Raw genomic sequence first — 25,487 nt, 5'->3', positions numbered from 1 at the left:
GGAAAGGAGGGATTAAAGTACTAATTAATAAGGCCTCTGCAACAGTCTCACTCAGCTCCCACAGCGGATGTTTTCTTTCTAATCAAGTAAAAAATTGAAAAAGCAGAGCACAGGTTATAAAGTTAAGCTGCACATTGCCAGAAATCTGCAACTTAGACAATAGGACTGTGGGCCATGTTTACTTTTTGCACATCCTCCACTGAGCTTTGCACTTCCACTAATTAATGTATAGAACAATGAAGAAGGTACATGTATACCCAACATGTACCCTGCACTCTGTACACACAACTCCCCTCTGCATAAACCTCTCCTTTTCTGGGCACACATTTCTACACTAAAATAGGGACTTGCACATACCCAATACCTGTCATCCTCCTTAATGAGCAAAACATTCATTGCCTCAAAATCTCAAAAGCAAAATTCTTTTCCCATTTCTGCCTTACACTTTCACACCCCTCTCCCTCCTACAGTTAACAATAATTTAACTTGTACCTTTCCAGAGCAAGGATGCAGTGGCAGCTACACCAAGCCAGCCGGGTACAAGCTGGATTAAAAATACATTGCCTTGACCCCAGGCAAGATGTTACCTTCTATTGCTAGGTCCAAGTGTTCTTGAAATGATGTACAGATACATAGAACTGTTTTGTTTGCAGCCACCTGCAAAATTAATAAACCTGAACAGCTTTCAGAGATCAGAAAGGTAAATGTGCTATGAATGTCAGAAAGATGCCAAATGGAAAACATATATATATACACATATCTCTTTGCTTTCCCCAAGATCTTTAAATATACATTCCTTTAATCACCATCCAGCAATTGCGTACTAAACATTAACTCTTCTGTGAACCTCTCAGTATTAATATCCTGCTAGTCTGGCATTCTAAAAATACGACATGTGCTGCTGAGAGGAGGAACACAGTCAGACATGCATGGTGTTCAGAGGGAAGGAAATGCTGTGTGCTAAGAGCTCTAATATCTCGATTTCTCCACCACTATCTGGTATTTCTGCAGTCCTCCTGTTAACTTCACAAGCAGCCTAGATCCATTTTTAATACCCTACCATCCAGAGAACGTGTCTAACCCAGCCAAGGCGTGTGCCTGCATCTCAGCACTGCCCTCCCTAAGGGACCGGCTTTCTTCAAGAACCAGCACGACACTCCTGTTGCTATAGGAACAACAGAGCTGTAATCACCAAGGTCTTGGTATAATTCACATATTGGGCTTACTAGCTGCATAGCTTCCATTTTCAGATACACCACAGAGCAGTGACTTAAGGCAGCCAAGTGCTAGCCTACCATTTAGCAATTTAAGCAACTGAGAAGCAGGATTTTTTTCCCCCTCCCAGGTGTTTCTGTGTACTTCACTTCCTGAGAAGTGTTTTGCTTCTGTTAAAAACATGTAAGAAAGCTTTAGTTTCATCATTTCAAGCTCAAGAAACTTAACGAGGCTGAGCTGCTCTAGTTGATGCTGCAATGCAGGGAAGAAGACTAACAAGCTGTATCTTGAAACAGCTCCTGATCAAATCCTCCCCTCTAGCACTGGCACTGCTTGCAGAGGGATGGCTTCAGATTCCTCAGTTATTCCTGGAGCCATGAAAACAAAACAACAACAAAAGCCACAGGTGTCATCTAAAAAAAGTCTTTCAGCAAAGAAAAATGCCATATATTTTGCACTTTCATATATGTGTTAACTATATTACAGAAATGATCCAAAACCAAAATGGTTATAATGTTAAATCAACAACGTGGTACGAAGGTTTAGGCTCTTGATTAATGTTAAATTCATGTATTAAATGCTTCAGGGGAGAGCTGGAATAGAAAGAATTATTTTAAGACTGAAATATTTATTGTAGTCATTCAAGATTCACAGATGTGTTGCTCTAATACATATTGCTCTGCAAAAGTGAAGTTTGGAACACATACTAGATAGCAAAAGGAAATAAGTGCAGCCCCAGCCATCAGTTATTCCCCTATGATCTACACAAATACACCCAGCAATGCAATCAGCTCAACTCAGAGTGGAAAGTTCACTCCCCCATGCACTGTCACATAGCTGCAACTATGCATGGACACACTGACCACGGGAAGCCATTCTGCAACCAAACAGACTCAAGTAAGGAGCTGACAGATCTTTATCAAAAGCCAGCAGGGAGCACCATACAGAAACCAGCTCAGCAGTCTCACCTTGGGTAACTTCTGTGAGAGACCACAGGAAGACAGTCATTCTAAGATTTCATGTGTATTTCATGGATACACAACAAGGAAAAAATTAATGAGACTGTGATGTACTTATAAAACTCAAGACCATTCACCTACATTCTTAACTAAAACAAAACAGAGCTTTCTGCATATGTGGGTCCAGACTGCAGCACGTTTGATGCACTAAAATGTGCAGGTCTGCACCAAAGCTTTTGGGGTCAGGAAGGTCATTCCCTTTTTGGGACAGAAAAGAGTATGAAATAGCTTCCTGCCCCATGTGTGCCTGCTGGAGAAAAAGGCCTCCAAAGATTGGTGGGGCTGGAATCAACTGGTCCTTTTATTGGAAGGAAGACTGTGAAATCCACTAACCTGGAAGGTCTTTGTAAGTAATTCCTTAGTAACAACACCTCTTAGCGTGTGTGTGTGGCAAACTGCATAAAGATTAAAAAAATCCTTCAGAGGAAACATTAGAAAAGTAGGGAAGAAAACTCCTTTAAGCAACCTTGAAGAAAATAAAGCATTGAAGTACCTCAGTGCTGGGACCTGGGATAGTGTTTTTTGGTGCAAGATAATGCCATCTAGTGGAGATGAAATCTCCCTTTCGATGGCAAATTGGACACCTACAGATTTTTTCCAATCTATTTTTGATAACTTCATGATGAATCTACACTTCATAACTCACCTACACTAGGCTACAGCCAAAGGGTTCTTGCAACTGGTGCTGATTCTCAATAAAGAAAAATCATGGAATGAAAAAGAGCAAAGAGTAGTGTCAGCATAACTGACTTCAACAAACCTGCAGAGATTCTCTAGGGATCAAAGTCCTGAGCAATAAATTACAGTTGCTTGCGCCTTTACAGCATGCTGCAGCTTCACCTTCCTCCAAAGGAAATGCTATTTGGCTGGTTTCCTCATTACAATTTTTCTTCATGCTAAGTTCCAATTAATTTGGAAAGATGGCATATCTGGTTATAGAAAGGACTGATGGCTTTTTCCACCTCTCTGAAGAGTTAAATATTTTCTTTGTTCTGTTTTCTTATACCAAGGAAAATCTTCATGGTGAGGCCAACAGTTTAATTATAACTTGGGAGGATTGAAGGTGGATCGCAGGGTCAAATCACAGAAGAAAGACAGCAGCATCACAGATCAGATCAAAGTGAGCATTAACATGGAGGATTTCACTTCTCTGGGGAAGGAGTCTGAAGAATTCTCAAGGACTTATAGAAAATGATGACAGAGAAATCATTTGGCATCTGTACAAGTCTGGAACAAAGACAACTTTTTGAACAAAGTATAAAGTTCTTACATTTCCTGTATTGCTTGATTAGGGAGTCTAGAAAAACAACTAACTGTTGATCTGTTGATCTCTCTTTTGATTCAATTTAAAATTTATGTCAATACTCATTTTTTCAGCTGCAAGTTTATGGCCTGTATCAGAAAGAGCATCCTTTGGGGGTTCTTCTTAGTGTTATCTTAACAGATTTAAAGCAACCAGAAGCACAATACTTTGAGCTTTCTCTACAACACCGCATGAGGAATTCTAAAGCATTCCAACAATATAAGAATAAAGTTTCCAAAGCCCTCTGAAAAGAAAATAGTTGGCTAATTTTACAGATAATAAAACCAGACAGCTTAGACAAGGAAGTTAGATGAAGATGTATAGGAACACAGCTGTACAAGCATCTCTGTCCTCTGGCTGGACTCCTGTTCTTAGTATCTCTTTATTGCTAAAGTTGAGACCATTCAGCATACCTTTTCTTTTCTTTTTTTTTTTTTTTTAAACTGTGTGAAATGTAACTGTTTTAGGAATAAAGTTGACAAAAGCCAACTGCTGGAGGCAGCATCACAGCTCTCTGGTAACAAATGCAGTTGTTCTCATCTCAATGTGTTCCTCAGTTTTTGAGAAGAAAGAGGCAAATTTTCATTTGAGACTGGCAGAAAAGTTTAGGAATTCTGAGCCAAAATACACAAGCATATCTATCTGCATCAATCCCCCAGCTATGTGAGGAATGAATACACGCTTAGAACTGAAGTGCAAGTCTATACAGGTTTCCTAATGGTTTTCTAAATGTCTCAGATCTATATTAAATTTCTCCTTAACTCAGTTATTTTCAGCACAAGAAAAAATTTCCTCCCAAACCAAATCCCACATTATGAATGTGATCTGGCATAGGGCCTATATGAAGATGAAAAAAAGCCATGCAGAAAGCAGCATTCAGTTCAGAACAGATCTGCAGCTTCAGAATAACACCATGGAGTTATTTACCAAGACTTTTGTAAAGAATTCACAAAAGCAACACCTACTTCATCTCCTTAATAGGAACACAAACAAATCCAATTAAAATAACATCGTATGGCAACTAACAAAAATAGTTCATTAAACAGATCATAATTTACCAGAACAAGTATGAAAGTTTCACAGCAGCAGTTATCTCTGTCTGTACCATATCTCAAAAATTTGAGTTCTGTTGAACATTACACTCCAGTTCTTTTCCAAAGATTAGAGCAAAAAATGAACCACACACCTCAAACTGCAGGATGAGTTTAAATAGGAAGTATATTACTACAAAAAGATAGGAACCTAAATTCAGTATTTTCTGAAACTCTTCTCACAAATGAAATGAACACAAGGCAAACAAATCCAGCACTCACCCTGATCAATTGAGTGTTGAGGCAGCTGGCTAAGTTGGCTATTCACTACACCTGCATACGTGCGCAAGAACTCCTCTTCACTGGCAGTCAGCTGAAAATGTACAAAGAGTTGGTCAGCAGAAAGGAAAATGAAGAAAAACTCAAGACATCATCTATGACTTTCCAGTAGGAATCATCAGAGTTACCTCTACTTTAATCTTCAACCATTTAAGCTAACTAATATTCAGATAAATTGTGATACCAGCAAGGCTACAGCTGCAAACTGGTACATTCCACATTCATTGAGAGATTCAAAGTCACTTTAAAACAGTTGCCTTACTTTCCTGGTTTCACAATAATGAAAAATTTTGCTAGAAGTAGAGAAATAATCAGATGTTCAGATTTAGATTCAAGTACCACAACCCTCATATTTATGCAAAAAACCCCTCAACTGTATTTAATCACAGGTAACGGCTAAATCAATGATAGCTAAAACAACTCAGTAATAAAGCCAGACCATCACCTACCCAACTCAGAGAGCACTACCCCAGTTATTACAAAATTACATCTGGAAAGCCACAAAGCACAGGCTGTGACAGCATGTCTTACGTTTGATCCCATCTTCCTCAGCATGAGTAGGACTCTCACTTTCTGCTGAATGTACATCTCCTCCGGACTCTTTCCGGGGACGCCCTCACGGTTCATTCCCCTCCTGCCAGCTCCTGGATTTCCTGGAGATGTGATAAGATCAGAAGAAGACGAATCAAAACAGGTAATGGGGTATAATAGCAACAACAGGCAAGTTTAATTCCTGAACTATTTTTCAACAGCAGGCGGAGCACTTACTGACTACAAGTGTGAGGAATCATAAGCTTCAGAGAAATCCTTGAAAGAAATCTGAATAATTGAATTGGGCCTTGCTCAACTCAGAGACTGAAAGAGGCTGATGTTCAGACATTACTGGCTCATTATCTGTTGTTACATTACTGCAGAAGTAGAGAAAGAGCAACATGAATCCTAGATGAAAGAATTACTGACAGAGGAGCTTGTGATTTTGTTTCTCCTCTCCAGAAATAACAACAGCCAACATGAAAACAGGATGCAGAACGCACAGCCACGAAGCACACGTTGGATAAATAAAAGTAGATGAAATGTTAATTCTTAAGCCTGAAGTCTTTTGTTTTTAATTAACAAAACCAGCAACCACAACACACCTACGGTTTAAGAATGGAAGTTATATGGACTATCTACCAATAGGTGGCACTACACACAAGCATCAAGAAAATGCCACCGTATGCCAGCTCAGGAGATCTGCACTCAGTATCCCACTACACACTGGGCATTACAAAGATCTGCACTAAATACATTTAGTTATTCATGTTTTTCCTGCATGACAGCCTTCAAGTCGTTTGTTAATTTATCAAATACTTTAAAAGAGGTGATGTAATGCTCCTATTTAAATCTGGTTCTTCCAAAGCGAGTTTTAACCGAGGTGGATTCATCATGACCTACATGTTTAACTGGAAGAATAAAAAATATTAAACCTTCTCATTCAGGGAATACCTTACAAAGGCAGTAGCAACATAGAGGGAAATAAAAGTACTCAGACAAGTCAAAAGCTACTGCAACACATGTATAAAGTAAGATTAGAGAGCAACAGTGCTTTGCTTTTCGTTTACTGCACAGATTGGGTCAAAGTCTCAGCAACCACAGCTTTTTCTATTTGACAGTTTAAAAAGTAGGACAACAGTCTTAAAACAATATTGAGACTGAAAAACACCTCTCCATTGCTGCTACATGCAGATGCCCTTTAGGATGACAAACGCTACCCACCATATATGTTGTGCAATTACATCAGGACATTTCCACAACCACTTGCAAAACCGGTCTATGCTCTAAAACAATACAATCCATCTTTAGAAAAGAAGGATTGGAAAGCATTACTGAAGTTCTTACCCACTTGGCTTTCCCAGGAAAGTTACATTAATTTGCCATACATCATGCAACGCAACCCAGCAGAATTTCCCTAACCCTGCAATCCTTTTTCTGGTACACAGCTCAGGAAAGCTCCCTCATCCCCACCCTGCCCCCTCCCAAGTGAGTACAACATTAAGAACTTTCCCTGCCAACATACCTGCTTCTAAAAACCACAGAAGATCAGATAATGCACGTGCTCACTCCCAACTAACTGCCAGATTTGGAGAAAGAAGTATGAGAAAACAGCCCTGTGAAAACAAAGAAGCAAAACATTATAGGAACATAAAAAGCTGAAACCTAGAAAAAGAAAAGGGAAAAAGAAGCAGAAAACTTTACCCAATACCTCTGGCAGCACAGTTTGCTTTATATCAAGGTGCAGCCAAAATTCATAACAGCAAAACTTTGCCTGGAGTTTGTAGATCCTTTCTTATATTTAAAGAGTAAGTTTTTTTAAAGGTAAACCCATTCTACATCTGCAAGATTCATACCCTGTACATACCAGTGACACTCCCAATCACTAGAGAATGGGAGGCATTCAAGCTTTGCAGTCCTTGAGCAGCTTTAAGCACAAAAGCTAGCTCCCTGAAAAAGCCAACAGAAGTACTGACATGTAATTTCTTCTAGATTAAAAAAACAGGCATAGCCTACCAAAGATTTGAGGAAAACTATGGAGAAATGGAAAGCATGGTGACTTAGACCAAAATTACTGTTTTCAACTATGCATACGTTATGTGAATATAGTAATTACAAGACTGGCATCTGAATGCTGGGCCAGAAAGTCTTCTGCACAAAATTTTTCAGACCGACCTCAGTGTTCAGCCAACATCAGCTAACAGTTACATGTTCTTATTTCTTTCCTTTGGACTTGTTACAGGTATCTGTGGCACATTTCACATCTGACACTGGCTACCAGGGCTCAAGAAAAGTTTACAACTCTTCCTGTCCATCACGTTAGCATGTAAGACAAATGATTCAAGCTCACAAATGGAGTGATAGTGCAAATCTTTAGTGACCACAGAATGGCTTGGGTTGGAAGGGACCTCAGTGATCATCACTCCGACCCCTCAGCCCCAGGCAGGGTTATGTGCTATGAAATAGCAAGAGCCTGCTACTCAGGACAGCATCAAACAGCTAGAACTGTGTTTTAATTACCATAAGTTGCTGTACTTAAGTATCCGATTAGAGAAGATGCACATATTCACATCATTTGTTAACAAACTCCAGTTTACCATTATTAAACATATTCTCTTTTTTTTTTTCCCCCCTTCTTTAAATGTCAGTATGTAAAAGCAGAGCTAGGCTAATTAAATGTCCTTCAGGGCTGTTCACCACCCCATGCAGGTGTCATTACTAGCAGAGAAACAAGGAAGGGGTAGCTCCTACCACTCAATATTCTGTACACCAGATTCATCAGAGAAAAAAGCTGCATTCAAAACACTGCTAGCTTCACCCAGATGTTCTCTGCAGCAGCTCTAACTAACAAGTGCTGGAGGCAGCTGAGCCTTAGCATTTTATCATTTAAAAGAATCATTTCACCTCTCCAGAGGAGAGAAATCGCCTGAGCTATCTAAACCATACCTTGTTAATTAGCTCTCACTGTTCTTGCCCTCTAAACATGCAGTCCCAAGGAATATCATCTGCAGCACTGACAACAGGACCATTTGCAGTAACTAATTGCCATTCTCATTCCTACACACCTCAAAGCAACCCCACGCAGTGGGCAGATATTCCTGCACACCTGTGAGAGCTCCTTCCTAAAGGAAAAGCCAAGCACATGGGAGCAAACCACTTCTGAGATGTATTACAACCTGCTCACAATAACACAGTATTTATGGCTACCATTAAAACCCCCAATCCTCCCCTAAATCAGTAACATTATGCATTTATTGTATTTAACACCAAACACAAATTAGAACTGGAAGATGAAATGTTTTCCCAGCCCTGTAAATTCAGAGGAATTCAGCAAATCAATGGGCAGACCACCACACCTGCATGCTGTATTTTGAGAGCCTCCCTGCTAACCCATAGTGTGAGTGTTCTCCACGACATGCACCTTCACTGCTAAAGGTCCAAGATGACTGAAGAAAGCCAAATAAATCACATCATTACTTTTTCTTAAATGCACAAGAGCTAAATACAACTACAAGACCTGGTGACCTTGTTGTACCAACCAATTCCTAGCCATTATGAACATCAGCTCACACATCCACCATTTTCAATTATACACCAACACTTCCCTGTTCACTTCTAACAAATCCTAAGAAATAAGATCTAAAAACACTTTGCAACTGCGTGTTTTAGGGGTGGGAGGGAAGAAGTGCAAAATATGAGAAAGTTCAGTAATTCTTCCTTTCAGTTACAATTACCCTCTGTCTCACTCATACCCACATTTTGCTCCTGCCCAGCCACTGCTCATTCTGCCAGCACCCAGCTCTGACTTGCTGTCCCTCTGTCTCCACAAGTGGTGAAGAGAAAGAATGAGAAAATCCTTGACAGATGAAATATTGATCTGTGTGATCCCAAACAGGGAGATGGAATAACATAAACTGTCATACCAGACTAAAGGAATTCCCAGTGTTAACTGAGCACGAATGCTGTTCATTCAAGAGAATGAACAAGGTATGGGCCTAGGAAAACGTGAATCTAGAAATAAATGTAGGTTGTCAGCCACACCTCCTTTTCAGTTAAAAAAAAAGATTCAGCTGGATGAATAACAATTTCAACCTGAATTTTCTGGAGAAGAAGTGCCTTTCACCCTCAGTAAGCAGAACACAAAACCATCCAGAAGCCCATTACACTTCCATTGGTACTTATCTGTCTAAGCCAAGAAATACAGGAGTTTCAGCTCAATTTCTGGCAGTCATACCCTGAATTACTACTGCTAAAGGAAGAGATGCCACAAGGTGATGAAGCCATCAGTACGCGCTGTTCTACCGGCCTGGAACTGGTCTCTCCAGGTATGACTGTTCAGCAAGGTGAACTGGGAAGCTCAGAACATCATTCACTTGGCAGATAAGAACAACTTCCTCTCTTCTGAAAAAGACCAGGCTATGCATTTCAAAAGCTGTCCTTTAGGCTGCAACAATTGTATCTCTCACTGAACTGTAATAAATGACTAAATCCTTTATGTTGGTCCCTCTGCACCCAACACGCTGTGAAATGGACATAACTGGGTCACCTCATTTTTCCCTGCTTGGCACACGCAGGGAATGAAACTTGGTTCTCATTTATATTTTATACGATTCACAAGACAGAATAATGAATGAGGAAGCCCCAAATATTACATCCCAAAGCTGCCAGCCCAGGTGACAAATTTGGGTTTAAAACCCATGTTCTCCCTTTCCCAAGCAGCAAACAGCAGCAAACCTTTGAAAAAGCTGCCCGATCCATCAATCTGCCCGCAGAAGGGCTGGGTGAGCATCGCAGGAATGTTCTCTGCTTGGCCAGGCCCAACATGTGGACTGGGCAGAGCCCTGCATGCCTGACATCCCTGCTCCCAGCCCTCTGCCTACCCAACCCATCTGTCCTGCAGCGGAAGCAGCAGACACAAACCTGCCTCTTTACAAAAGGAAGAGTTTAAAAACCACCTCATTTACTGAAGAACTGAAGTTGTACCACCTCGTTCACTGAAGGTCTGAAGTTGCACTTCCTAGCAAGGCAGTAAATTAGGATTAGAGTAAAACGAGCTTATTTTGGAACCAGCAGATGTATGTGCATCTGAGAAGTTGGGCTACTTCATGGTTATGCTGACAAGAGGACTAAGTATTAACTTTTCTGCTAATGGAAAGGATGCTCCCTTTCCTGTCCACATTGCTCATGGCCATGAAAACTTCATCATGAAAAGAAAAAATCCCTCTCAAAAGCAAACGGAAGAACCACACAGGGTTCCCTTCAGCCAGTAACCCTGCACACAACCGTACAGTAATACACAGATTAAAATATTACCTTTCCAGCTCACCACCTCCCATCCTTTTCCTAACCAGATTTAGAACATCAATGGCACTGTTTACACATTCAAAAAAACAGAGATGGGAGAACTCTGGACACAAACTCGGCTGAGCAGCTCTGTTTGATGAACAGATGGAAACAGCTCCTAAGGAAACTCGGGCTCGTTGGCCAGAGCTACTCTGACTGAGCTCTTTCAGGCAAGGAGGATTCCAGCACACAGCAACCAACAAGGACAGATTTATAACCATTTCCTTGGCTTCCACCTCCTCTCCTACCAACTCAAAACCTGGAAGGGCTTTTTTTTTCTGGGCACTGCCACAGAAAAAGTTATTATAAACAATTTCTCAACTCCTGACACCCCTGCCTCCTTTTTTTTTTTCCTCCCCAAAATGAACCAAAGGGACATTTCATATCCCCAAAGGAAAAAAAAAACAAACAGATTTCAGAAATGAACGTTTGTAAATTTGGCATAAAGCAAGTTACTGCAGCACCCTGCTTCAGCTTAAAGGCCATGCTAACTTCATGCAACACACCAACCAAAAAACCAGGTGAGCTTTTGTTCCTTCTGTTGGTTATTTCCCCCAACACTTCTCTAATGCTGACATTCTTAACACCCCCACCTTACTGGTATGGAAAGAAGCACAGTGGAACTGAGCAGCCTGAACAGCTTAGATTGAAGGCGAAATAGGCAGTAAAGTGCCAGTAATTGTGAGTAATATTTTACCTATTCAGTCTTAATAATTTAAGGTACTTAATAATTCAGGGTACACCTGACAAGCTCTTTAAGATGTAGGTTACAGCTGCTTACCTTTTTAATATACGGTATTATTTCTAGTTACAAGCAAACTGACTCCTACAGGAGCTGGTTCAGCTACATAAACAGCTTTTTCTTCAATCTGTTCTGTTGGAGGCAGCAAAAAACCTCAGTTACTGGGATAGGATTATAAAGGCTCAGATAAGGAGTTACAGTGAACAACCCAACCACAGGAGGTTTCATTCGCAGTGCACAAATGGAGTTAACAGCTGGGATGAGGAGGTCCCCCTCACTCTCTGATATCATTACCAAACGTGAAGCTGCCAGCTCCCACCACCACACCACTGAGTACTCAGTGGTTAAAATACAGTCATGCTGGCAAATTCCAAGTGTAAAGGAATGCAGCACCTTGAAGCCTTGTTAATTCTCAAACACTGCTTTACAGAGAGCAGCTTGAGCACTGAAAGCTCTCCAAGCTGGAGCCCAAAACCTCAAGTCAGGAAGCAGAGTCTGCAAAATCCTGCTACCAATTTTCCTCTAATTCTGACTCATGACCTTCAGTCACAGGCAGCTGGAGGCTGGATTAATTTCCATCTCCAGAGGGATATGGCAAGGCAGAATTCATAACAGCTACCTATTTATAGGTGAACAATAAGAGCTGAAGTATTTGTCTATTTCTGTCTTATTGTTTTAAATCCAGCATTATCTTCTACTTTATCACAGAACCTGGATCCCAGTGTATAATTTCAGTCCATTCCCAGCTGGAACTCCAATGATAGATTCACATCTCTTCAATGTAAGAATTTGATTTAAACAAAACCACTGCAGTCCTCTGTCTTCAAGAAGGTAACAGCTCAAACCACTGCCACAGTTTAATAAAGTTACTCTTACATCAATGCTCAAGCTGCCATCCCACTTTTACGGTCACCATTTTCATGGAGTTACAGCTCATGTCCTGACCTTCAGGCAAACACAAACCAGATTCATGCTGTCTGCCTCAGCACAGCAGCAAACTTGAACACAGAAGATATCTCTTACACCTCATGCAGTTAAAAGAGGTGGTACAGGTTTTTTGGCAGTCAACTTGAAGCCTCTGGAATTAAATGCATTAACAGCAACAGAACCTTTGAAGATCTCCATCTTCAAGGTATTCAGACTTCAAAAAAAGGAATTTGCCAAGAACGCTTCAAAAAGTTACAAAACGTAGCAATAGCAGTTAATACTCAAATTTTATCCCAAGCCAAAGAAACAACTTTTAAGAAGCATTGCAATACTTTACTTCAGCCAAGATGATCTTCGACAGCTGAAATGAAGTGTTGCTCTTGTCCCGATCACCAGCACCTCTCAGAGGCTCGCTGCACCTCTTCCCTTATTTATAACAAAGCTACAAACCTTCTAAACAGGAAACTAGGCCATAATGATAGATAGCTAATGACTTTAACTACCGGGTATCCCAAACAACAGAATCATGGCTGTAAAAAAAGCGTTACGCATCCATCATCAAGACAAAACAATGCTTTCCACTGAACTCTTTATAAATATTCTAGCTTTTCAAAATGAGAAAACCAAGTTTACAACGTGCCAGACAACTTGAGATGCCTGAAGACACTGCTTTCATTTCCATGGTTTGGACTTCATTTGAATCAAACTAGTGAAAACAGCAAGCACCAGAAATAAGTAACAATTTTATCAATACCTCACTAGAATCAAAATATTTTCCATTTAAAAACTGCATAAAATACGAGAGGTCAGGAAAAAATATATCCCCATATAACATCTCCATCAATCAAGTACTGTATTTTTGGGTTACAGACACCAAGGTCAGACTCCTGTAGCACATCTGTCCTGTGTTCACTTCAGGAACAGCCCCAAGGGAATGCACAATCACACACATGGAGCACAAGGAGCATCCAGACCAACAACTGCAGTCATATCACCTTCTTGTGAACTCAGCGTTATGACTGAAGTCGTGTTTTCAAAGCTCTGCAAGAAGTCATTACATCAAACTTGCAATCTTCCAAAGACCTACAGACCATTAGCATTATAAGTGGGTTTTCTTGAAGACTGCCATTAATGTTACAGAAACCAAACTCAACAGGCTATAATGCAATTTAATTAATGGGACGCAAACGCCCTACACCACAAACACTGAAAGGATTAGTTGACTATAGAAGCAATAAATCAGTTGAGTCTTCCTAATGAACCTAAAATAAGCCTATCATGCCTTCATAAATCCTCCTATCCAATAGAGTACAGTGTCAAAATTGATGCAAGTATCTGTGGATGCCCAAGGTGTACGATGGTTTTTCTGCATTCCTCAGTAACTCTCAAGTGGCTTGAAATGGAACACAGAGCACAAACACACATGAACAATTGTACATTCAGAATTACCAGGCAGCACTAATGGAGAAACACTTCAGTATCTGTTTCCAGGATTTCCATACTGTAATTGCATTCAGATTTATGAAATTAAACTGCTGTTAACCTCTGGATAGCACAAAAAATTCACGTTTCAACCTCCATTAACAAAAAGGCAAGTGACATTACTAACAATCACAAACCCGTATGGAGTGGTCTGAAACCAGACCATACAGAACTCCAGTAGGTATCTGTAAGCAGTTAAAATAACAATCATATGCAACTTCAATTTACGAGCCTGCAGTAACAGCCCCCTAAACCCAGAAGTTCATATTTGGAGCCAAGCTTCTGTGGTCCAGTGACCAAGTTTTCAGCACGCTGTATTGTTCTGTTTAACCAGAGATGGTGAGCAGTGCCTACTGCATGTGTTTCTCTGCACTATTCCACTTGCTGAAGCACCATTATATTTACAGGCAGTCCTTTGGTACTCATCAGCATAGTATCTTTCTACAGATGCCCAGCATATCTGAGATAGCTTTCAATCCAAAACGTGACTTATGTTGCCCTGTAATTTGTACGGACATCTGAACACCATTAATGACAGATCACATGCATTTCACACTGACAAGAACTACAACTCTTTTATAGCAGAGATTATGGCTAACTGGATTTCTTTTGGTAAAGCAATTAAGACATGAGCTGTTATTAGGCTGGTGACTAGCATTTTAATGTTTTGCAATACTGCAGCAAAATACAGTGTCAGGACCAAGGACACTTTGAGACTAATAGCTGCTGACTACCAGCACTGTCTGACCATTCTGGCTTCATACATCAATACTGGCTGTAAAACACTGATGAATACATCCCTTCCAACACCTACTCACCTTGCCCTTCAAAGGGAAAGAAAAAAGAATATCACAATCCTGTGCTACTTTCTGCATAATAATAATAATAAAAAAACACAACCAAAGAAGTGCTTTCAGTTTTGAACCTACATAGCTTGGGTTTTTAAGCCATTTGAAGAGCTATTTCATTAATACATCCTGTTTAAAGTCAAGAATTAATGACCATTTGCCTAACACAAATATGTTCCCTGATCACACGTTTTTCAATATCCAGAGCACAGAACCTTTTGTCTCCTCAATCATATGGTAACATCACTGATATTATTGGACAATATGGGCAAGAGACCTCCACTCCTAGGACCTTCATAAAAGAATGCCCGTGAGAGCTTTTTTTGGTAGTGTTTACTAGCTTGGTCTACAGAGCTCTTCTAACCCCTTGTGCAGAAGCATGCCAGCTCACCTCTTCTCTGAAGGATTGACTAACAACGTGAAAAGGGATTTGGTTGCCTCCTTAAGGCCACCAAAGATGGAGAGAGTACAAAGGAAGAAAAGCAACTTGTCAATTTTAATGTTTAATCTTCGTAAACTTCACATGAATTCTTAGTTACAAATCAATTTTACTGTTGACATTTTGTTACCTCTAGTTTTTGGTAAAGCGAGATTACAAGGAAGGAACTCATGCCTCCAAGGGACTTCCTATTTCTCAGGAACAGGGATGCAATTTCCTTCCTCTCCAGTCACAATTTTGTACGTACAGTTAATTATATTAGCCCTAAACTGTGAAATAATCCTGTATGAGGTCACTGTCTGACAGCACTCCCCCACTAACATGCACACAGGCTGGAGAGAAGCACGCACTGACTGCAGGTTCTCTAAGGGCTCTGATTGTGAAGCCCCATTCAGGGCTGGAGCAGAACCACAGGCTGAAAGCACTCTTGTTAAAGGCACCCAACCCGAGCCTCGTGGAAAGCTGAACGTACAACTGCCTGGCAAGTGCCACTTATTCAGAGATTAACAAAATTCAGCACCTAACACTGATGGTTTCACAGTATCATACATGTAAGGAGACACAGAAATTCCCTTCTAGCAAGAATACAGGCATCACACATGCAATAAAACTTACTGTGACTAATCCAACTCCAATTATATGAATACTAACAGAAGGTGTTAGCTCAGGGACCATTAAAAACAACACTAAAGACCAGGCAGATTCTTCTCCAAGTGAAAAACTGAGTGTGAGATTTCACACTTGCCAGAGCTTCCAGAGGAGCACACTGTATGCAAAAGGCAGAAGATGACAGAATAGGGCAAAAGGAATCACTGCAGGTCAAGACAGATTTCTGCCCTTTCCAAGCTGTTAGTGCAATCACAGTGCATCCTTATTAGCATCAACAGAAGCAAGGAGCTTGTGGCACTTATGTCAAAAATTGCAGCTGCTTAGAAAATGAAATGGATGTATTAAAAGCAAAGTGCCAAAACTATTTCTTCACACATATGTATTATTACACAAAGAATTTTATTTAAGGATTAAAGTATCTTTTGTAGAAACCAGTGACCTAAGAATCATGGCAGTAAAATGTGAGAAAAGTTCTGCAAAAAGCTGTATGTGATCTGTGAAAGATCCGTTCTGCAGCCATCTGTAGCTGCTGACCAATATGCAGTGGTAAAATCTCTCTTAAAAAAAAATGGCACTTCTGACCTGTGGAGTTAAGCAAACACTTTCCCAAATTCCACATAAACCAACGAGTATTATTTGGCATCTACATGCATTCCTGCCAAAAAAGCAGCTAAGCTGATGTGAATGCTCCTACTTTTCTCCATTTGGCATCAATTCCTATAGTTAATTATATTTTAAGTGCATTATTGCTGATCATTTCTGCATCAACATCCACTTCCCACATTTATCTTCAAGCCTGATATTACCCTCCAGGACCAACTGAGCAAGCCACCAAGACACAATGAAATCATCATCAACATCCCATGTAAAACACAGCACAAACAATCTCAATTCAATTATTATAGCAGCAGATGTCAGAGAGCAATGGAACTGCACCATTCCCCTCCCAGTTGTACAAAAGGCCTCCGTTGGTAATTTACTTCAAGTTGCTTCAGCCTTTACACTCTCACTCTACGGAAACTCTGCTGCAAAGATTTAGGTCACATTTCCTTCAAGTGTACCTGGGTGTGTGTACATGAACACTTTGTTAAAACTCAAAGAAATTAATTAAAAGCTCCTCACTGACTTCTGTGTGCATTGAATCAAGATGTAGGTGAGTTCAAACGCAAAACAATTATACTTAATTAAACATCACAACATTCTTGTGAATTAGTCAACTCATTTTTATAGAAGGATAAATTGAGTCAAAGTCTCAGAGCTTGCTCATGGTCACACAGAGCTGATCGCTTAAGTTGCTTCTATTTTTGTTACTTATGCTCATCACGTATTGAGAAAGTAGTTTCTAAAAATCAAATATGCTCTTGCTCTAAATACTTACTGGAAACAGAACGATTCCAGTGCAACAGAATCTACTGGCTACAGTTCTGCTCCCCAATCAGTGGAATTCTGCCAGTCCAAACCAAAGTTTTTAGAGTTCTTTCTATATCAATTTAACTCCAGATGAGATTTTTGGGCATTTGGGTTTGCTTCTGAAACACAGGTTCAGATGTGATGTTCTGTAAGACATGGATGGTCACTGAGAAGCAGAGGGACGGTCACTCTTCTTAAATTCAAATTTGCATTTCAGCTATATATAAACACTACTACATTCCATCAAATCAACACTAGCGATCAGAAACCATTAATTCCCTTTCCCCCTTTTTAGGAACATTTGTTACATACCTTTCTCCCAGTGCTGTGTCTCCAAACAAAACTCACAATGAGTATTCCACTCATTCAATTACCAGCTGAAGTTCCTCATTTGTCCAATCTTTGATTTTTTTTCTCACCTACCAGAGCAGAATGAGCAAAACCAACAGTGCTGTCTCACTGCTTTCTGGTTTTGGCCGATTAAAGGACATGGGGAGAAAGAACTGTAAGCTTCATCCATTCTTAAGAGAAAGAATAGCATTGAGAACAGGAACAAAACATTTGTTTGGTTTTTGTTTTCCCACATGAATTTAACTTTGTCAGAACCAAGATTTTTATTACATATAAAGCTTATGAGTATAATGTTTCTCTCACATACGTACAACCAAGGCTATCAGACCCATTTCTGAGGGTGTGGTGTAAGTAACAAAACATTGTTGTTACACTAGTTTACATCTTCACTGCATATCAGCATCAAAACATGACCATATTCTAGGGCTAGTCACATACTGGTGCACTTGCAAATGAAATCAATACTTTTCCAGTAAATCTAATCACTCAAACTGGAAAGAACTTGTAGATTGATACCTTCAGAAAGAATCTTACAAGACACGACGGACTTTGGTTCATCTACTAGAAAAATATACAGGACTAACTGGTTTTAAAGAGGGCTCAGTAAAAACTATTAAGTGTTATGATTTCTTGCCTGTTCTTTATCTCTTTGTTTTTACAAACTGAAAGTTTATTTTGGGCTGAATATCCTACCATACCTTTCAGAAGTACCGTTCCGAGCAGTAAAAGGCGAAACACAGAACGGCTGACTAGTTTTATCATCACTGTTAAGATATCTGGAAGCCTACTACAAAGTCATTTACTCTCTCTATCTGAAAAGCCAAGTACAAGCACCTTGTAGCTATCCACTTGGGTCAACAAAAGAAGGAATCCCTCCTTTCTTAAAAAGCCTCTATGGGAAGTTTCTCCATTCATACTCAACAGAAGCTTACCAAAGCCTCTGTATGCACCCCACTTTGGTGCATCTTTGACACCTCAAACTAGGTCAGACACTCAGGAGGGATGCTTCATAGCCAACAACAAGCTTAAGAATCAAAATATTTACTAAAAATCCTGAAGGTACATATCAGATACAGGTGATAAAAGTGCTGTAGAGAAAAACTTAAAAAGTCACTCCTATTAAGCTATTACGAACAGGTATCTCCAAATTAGCCATTCCCAAAGCAAGTCATCAGTCCCTAGCAGCAGTCTCACCTCAGTTGTTTGGTTTTAGAACCTACTAGTACTAACTGATTCTTGTTCAGATGATAGAAGTTTCAAACAGTATGGGGAGCAAAGAAACAACCCCTCTGCTCACACATCTCTACTGTCTTTGCAGCACATGGAGCTCCTACACACAGCTGCAAACAGGCACTTAGGTGAGGGACAGCAGTGCTCCACCTGATGTGCACGCATTGCCCAGACTCCTAGCAGGCTGCAGGACCATTTCCTGAGGATTACAGGGCCCTCCCAGTTGGATGCCAAGGAACACTGAAAGCACTTGTGTTAACTTCTCATAACTCCTCTGGCAATACTTCAAATGAATTAAACCAATGCTGTGCTAACTGAAGCAGCTGTGGGTAAGTCATAAAACTTCATCCAATCACTACCAGTTAACTTTTTGGAAGCGGCCTTTACTCCATCATTCACCCAGGCCTGTTATCTTCCTTGTACCTTTTTCACTCTTACCCTGCACCATATCAACTAAAAGAGCATTCAAATCACCTCACCAATAATTCTAAGTTGTAGAAAAGAAGATTCCAGTTTCTACCAATACAGTATAAGGGATGATGCTTTCTCAGCTAATGCCAAAGTGAAGCAACTCCAGTGTACCTGAGGTACACCGCTCACTACCTTCCATCTGATTCTATTTGCAATCTTTGAAATAAGAGAGAGAAGCCTGGGTTTACAAGAGATACAAACCTGAGCTTTGTCTCCTCTCAACTTAAAGGCCTCCTACTTCCCAAAATAAAGTTATTTTAAGCACACAGCCTCATTCCCATCATTTTACATGATGTTTCTCCTTCAGCAGGCTACCTTGTATCACACATGAGCTCTAAAAATATCAAGGGCAAAAGGAGTCGACAGCTTGCAAGTTCATGGACCAACAAGAATTAAACAAGAAATCTGGATTTTGTAGTGTGTATGTATATATATGTATATATATATATATTTTTTTTTAAAGGTGATTTTCCCCAAATACTCCAAAGATGTCGTCATCACTATAGCAGTTGAGATGGAGGAGAAATCTAAGTAAGCACACCTAACATCCCCCCCTGCATCTGGCCTGGTGGCTTTTATTAACCATCGCATCTGCAGAATGTCTTCCTCTCATCCCACAGAGCATCAAAGCTTACTTTGTTAAATGTACCAAGATGAGGAATGGTCAAATAAAAGATGATATACAGCAGAACAAAACATCCTCCTCTTGAGGGGAGAAAAAACAAACAGCAGCCTACAAGTCAAACATACCCTGATGAAGGGCATCTGCATGTTATGCAGAAACTCTCATCCGCTGTCTGCTTTCTAGCATGCAATTGCATTCTGATTTAGAAACTGATGCTGCTCATGCATCTTTCCAAGATAGAGCTACGGCCAGCTTGCAGATACTGCCCATCTTTACGCCCAGTAGAAAGTTAGAGTGCTGCTTCAGATGCTCTAGAAGACCCTGAGCAGGCACACAGCTTGGAGGCATGGCAGATTACCCACAGAAGTCCACCATCCAACGCACACAGCAGCGGGTGCTGGCCCCGAGGTGACGGTCAGGCACGGAAGGCTGCAGGAGCCCCACGGAGGTGACACCGGCGGTCCCACCGCCCCGACCACACGCTGATGAGGGAATTGCTTCACGCAGCCATTTCTGCGCTGGGACCCAGCCGCCCTGAGCCAGGGTGCCACATGACGTAAGGGATGATGCCAGAAAACGAGCAGGGCACCTCCCGTACCTGTGCGCCGGGGCCACGGCCTCGCAGCGCCCGCCCGCTCCGCAGGTGGCCGTGGCCGTGGCCGGGCCCGGGGGTGCGGGGAGCCCCGGGGCTGCGGCCCCGCACCGGGCCGGGGACAGGAGGGGGCTCGGGAGCCGGCGCGGAGGCCTGGGGCGGCGGGCGGCCCGGGCGAGAGCCTTTGTTCCCGGCCGGGCGCCGCGCACAAAGGGCGGCCGCGCTCACCTGCGTGCGGGGCCGGGCCGGCCCCGGCGGTGCTGCGGTGCGGGCGGCGGTGGGCGCGGGCGAGCGGAGCCGTGCGGAGCGGAGAGGAGCGGCCGCCTCCTCCGTCGTGACTCACCGCGGCGGCCCGACGAGGCAGGGAGGGACGGAGGGAGGCGCCTGGGCGGCTCCGGGGGAGGGACCCGCCGCGTCCCCGCGCCCAGGGCAGCGGCGGCGCCGCAGGCACCACCCGAGAGTCGGCCGGGAGGAAGGGGCGGGGCCAGGCTGGAAGGGGCGGAGCTGAAACGGGGGCGTGGTCAGAAGGAAAAGGGGGGCGGGGCCTGGCGGAAAGGGGCGGGGTCTTCCGCAGCTGTATGTACCGCTGCGGCTGGGCGCTCACCTGGAGGAGCGTCCTTTGAAGCCGTCCCCGCGAGCTCCCTCCTTCCCTCTAGCTGTCCCGGGCAGCGCGGCAGGGCTGAGGGGCACCGCTCCGGTTGTGCCGTATCAGACAAATCGCGTTCACGTTAAGCCAGGTGAGTGGCCGCTTTCCTAGAGTGCTCCACTAAGACTGTAAAGACACTGCAAAATTCAAACTCAAGCTTATCCAGCAAATGCAGAACCTGCTATCTTCCAAGACCCTCCAGCTAGGACAAACACCCACCTGCTTGTTCCAGCACTACCGGAGGCCCTATCTTAAGTCTTGGCAAAGTAACCCTTCCCTCACACAGACCGAAGCAGAGTAAAAGCACAGTGACCAGGGAGGAAATAGGAATAACTAAAGACAAACCACGAATGTGGCTCTGTTCTGTCACCCGGCTGCATTTCCATTCGCTGCTGAGCTGAACAGCAATGCTGCTTCCTTCTAATCCCCACCAGTGAGGACAGCAAGCACACAAAGCCTTTTTATCCAAGTGTTATTTACTAAAAGGTGTCTGTTTTCTGCTTGGTATTTAACTTAATTGCATGAAAACAGTCACAGCAATGAAATAGGTGGCACTTCCTTTAACAGCTTGCTACTTAATGACATCAAAGCTCGATGCCACTGAAATCCATACCCCACTGCCAGTTAATGAAGGTCTTAACATGAAAGCCTATGCAAAGAGCAAACCCAAGCTGCTGACAGGAACAGAAATGGTGCAAATACGCTGGGATCTGAGATCACTAGCACATACCCACAGCACAGCAGGCAGTAATGATAATTAATTATTTAAGGAAAGAACACAGGAGCACCAGCATAAGCTGAAAAAATATGCAGAAGCATCGCTCTGGGATCCTCCAGTTGGATTACCGTTAATTAGCACAGTACACGAGTCTGAGGGAAATTTCCAAGAGCATCTTATGGCAGCATACGATTAAGCCATCATCTGTATCTTTGCTGTACCATCAGTTTTCTTCCTGTTAGCATCATGGACAAAACAATTTCACAACAAAGTGCTGTCTGGCTTTCCTATCCTAGTTTAATTTTAGTTTAGCTGGCCAACTGTACAACAGCATAATGCAATCTCATAAGGCATTAGTGGAACATATTGCATTAATTTTTGCAGATGGAGATGCTATTTAGCTCCCTCTACCCTTTAAGAATTTTGCTTTCTTAAAACAACTGACTTTAGATCAGCTTCTGACTCACCCTCTTTTGCTACCAATAAGCTTATTGCAAGTTCTGCTTTCAAGAAAGGTCACATCTTGTCATTTTACAGTCACTTTTACTGTCAAAGGACACGATGAATGCTCCAGAGGCCTCTGACCTCCTAGCTCTGAAAAAGATTTAGTAGAACACTGTTCATAGAATTGTTCCATTTGGAAGAGACCTTTAAAAATCATCTAGTCCTACTTCCCTGCAATGAACAGGGACATCTAAAGCTAAATCAGGTTGCTCAGTCTGGTCCACCCTGGCCTTCATGTTCCCTGGGAATACATGGATCTTCATAAAATACACAGAAGATGCAAGTGCACTGCATTGTCTTAACCATTTTGTCTTGTAAGACCTCATTTTAGAGAGATTTATTTATTCTGAAACATTACTTACTCTGAACACGTACTGACAGACACTTCAGGCCTTCCTCCTCAGATGCTCCAACCCCACTTGCTGGGAACAAAACAGCTCATCAGCAGGGTTACAAAGAATACTTATCTGAAGGCTCAGTTTTCCTTGTATTGTACAACTGTTGGATATTACGTCATGAAAATCTAACAGATTAATTGGACTTTTCAATATCTTCTAATCACTTTCTCTATTTAATGAGGCTGATGTTAGTTCTAATAAGCCACAACTTCACAAAACCTCCTCCCTTGAATCTCTGCTTGTGTTAGGAAAAATGCTTTCTACTCACTCTTTCTCTGATCTCCAATTCTCTTAATCAGCTCTGAAATTCATTTAGGATTCCTTCACAGTACAGCTGCTTCCAGCCTCCAAGTTCCTCCGCATTTGTTGGCATCTCTCTTCTCATTAAGGCCCTGCAGCAGCATCTGTACAACACAAACCTTGCTTTCATTATTCATCTGACTTAACCATGCAACAGTAAGGAAAACTGCATTGCTCTCAAAGATGTGTATGGTACCAAACGAGGGAATTGTTTTTAATTTGAAATTTTTTCTTCTTTTGCTTCAGACTTACGCTGACAATTCCTGTTTGTCCAAATCATCCTGATGTGGAAACAGTTTGGCAGTTCCTGAAGCAGCTCCACCACTCATATTTTTTCACACATGGCACTCTATAGAGGTAGAAGGAGGTCCACAGCAGTAGGTTGAAATTCCCATGGCATCCCAGGTAATTAAATACTTAGTTCAACTGCCTGAATTGCCATATTTAATGTTCAAGGAGGCACAATCACAGATTTTAAAGGCATGAACAAAAAAGCCCCTTAATGTAAAAAAGAAAAAAACCAAAGAGGCTAGAACTTGAATCTTCTTGTTAATCCAGGTTTCATTTGTACAGTGCAAAACCTTCTCAGCTCTATGCTTTATTCCAGACCAGAACTATTTCTCCATTATACTTGGTATTTACAAAGTTGCAAAGTACATTTTTATATGATAACATTACAGAGCTTAATTTCAGGCTCCCTCTTACAAGGATATCAACTGAATAAATAAAAGATTTTTACCCAGACATTAACACTTTGTTGCACTGGATTTTGCAGGTGGCTCTGCCTGAGGGTTTTCAATACATCTGTGATTATTACTGACCCATTTTTGGAGGCATGCTGAAAAAATAATCTTAAACATTACCAAGCAGCAAACTATTATGACAAGAAAGAAACAGCCATGATCAGAATTTGATTTTAAAAGGAAATCTGTAAATATACCTATTGTTAACATCTATCCAACACATTAAAGTGTGTTGAACTACAGCAGACATTTCAGTGCATGATACAGCAATACTATGTGTATATTTACATCCACTAACCTTTTGTCTTCATATTGTCTTGTAAGACCTCATTTCAGAGAGATTTATTTATTCTGAAACATTACTTATTCTGAACACGTACTGACAGACACTTCAGGCCTTCCTCCTCAGATGCTCCAACCACCAGCAGCTCCCATGTGACTGAAGTGAGAAACTTGGATATTTAGAAACTGTGGGTGAGAAAACCTGGCCAACATCCACTAACCCTCCCTCTGGTGTGAAAACACAACAGAACTTTGGACAACAAGGCAAGGTGGCACGTGTTCCACAAATCCTGCAGCAAAACACTGGTAGGAGCACTTCTACACTTCTCTCATGCATAGCTAAGCAGAGCAAACTGACAAAAGAGTTTACTCTAATAGAAAAGACTTATCTGAACTTGGGAAACATGATTTAAAAAACAGCTGCAGTAGGGAAACTAAAAGGTGCCTGCAGGCTGACTTTCAGATGTTCACAATGTAAAACCTCTATCTGTCCTTTTCCAGTATGGCCTGTATACAAAAAAAAAAAAAAAAAAAAAAAGATATGTTTTAATTTGGTTTCCATTTCTGCTACTGATGATATAACCTTCAATGCCTGGTAGGGTGTAATTAATACAAACGTCACATCATTAATGGGGAATTGTCTATCAAAATGAACTTAATTTTAACAGGGAAGGTAACCTGATAAACTAATGAGGGATTTCTTAAAGGAAAAATACAAGATTTCTTAAGACAAAGGTAACTAGTTACTTCTCCATTTAAGATCAAAGAAGGAAGGAGTACAAGGAGACAAAAACAGATCATTTGAAGCTTCAGTTTGCTCTCTAACACTTTTTTCTTTTTTTTTCTTTTTTTTTTTTTGTTAAGCTCAGTACAACCTCAAGATTCACCCTATAGAGAAAGAAGATGAAAAAAAGGATGTTATACACAGCCCAAAAGAACTCTGGGCAACTTTGCTGAATGTGTTTAAAGCTACTGAACTTCAAAATTTTTATTTCAGAAGTAAAATGATAAACAAAAAACAAAGCACTTTTAATCTTCAAAGTAATGTACGATCAATGACAGCTTCACAGCACTTGATTGTCAAGTATCATAATCTGTATTTTATTCTAGGAGGAAAAGATGCATAGAGAATAAGTGATCTGCCTGGGTCTAATGCTGGAACAAGGATGGAACTCAAACATCACAAGCCTGTACGTTAAACCACAAAAATCACACTTCCATCTAGAAGCTTTTCTTTTGTTACCAATTTTTATTTGAGCAAATGATTTATTATAATAAATAGAACACTTTTTTTTTCCAGCCCCTGGAGAAACATCGGATACACTGATGGAGGTACATCTCAGGATTATTTGGCTGTATCTTCAGCATAGCACACCAATTACTTTTCTA

General features: G+C 41.3%; 1 protein-coding gene and 1 long non-coding RNA gene across 9 annotated transcripts in view; one reads left to right on the top strand and one right to left on the bottom strand.

The window, feature by feature from the left end:
* CTNNBIP1 (catenin beta interacting protein 1) overlaps window positions 1-21,277 on the bottom strand; it is a 26,769-nt gene extending 5,492 nt beyond the window's left edge. For 2 of the 6 annotated variants that reach the window (XM_031613582.2, XM_031613587.2), the window contains exons 1-4: window positions 20,736-20,873; window positions 6,964-7,054; window positions 5,439-5,560; window positions 4,851-4,941 (exon numbers count right to left, since the gene is read on the bottom strand). In XM_031613582.2, coding sequence (XP_031469442.1) covers window positions 4,851-4,941; window positions 5,439-5,534 — 187 coding nt within the window. In that variant the 5' untranslated portion in view covers window positions 5,535-5,560; window positions 6,964-7,054; window positions 20,736-20,873. Of the gene's footprint in view, window positions 1-4,850; window positions 4,942-5,438; window positions 5,561-6,963; window positions 7,055-17,206; window positions 17,299-20,735; window positions 21,008-21,111 lie in introns of those variants that run through there. The other 4 variants (XM_031613584.2, XM_031613585.2, XM_031613583.2 and 1 more) reach the window with 4 other exon arrangements.
* Window positions 20,454-25,487, top strand: LOC116242681 (uncharacterized). 3 transcript variants are annotated; one of them, XR_004169800.2, is made up of 6 exons: window positions 20,454-20,558; window positions 21,164-21,244; window positions 23,320-23,478; window positions 24,212-24,404; window positions 25,209-25,288; window positions 25,399-25,487. It is a non-coding gene; the product is annotated as an uncharacterized LOC116242681 (long non-coding RNA). The 3 variants fall into 3 exon arrangements; XR_004169799.2 differs by having other exon boundaries at window positions 24,963-25,288; XR_016459336.1 differs by having other exon boundaries at window positions 24,203-24,404; window positions 24,963-25,288.

This window comes from Phasianus colchicus, chromosome 22, assembly GCF_987193195.1.
Source record: "Phasianus colchicus chromosome 22, bPhaCol1.hap1.1, whole genome shotgun sequence".
NCBI lineage: Eukaryota > Metazoa > Chordata > Aves > Galliformes > Phasianidae > Phasianus > Phasianus colchicus.
The sequence above is the reverse complement of the archived record's forward strand: the minus strand, read 5'-3'. Positions and strand labels throughout refer to the sequence as shown.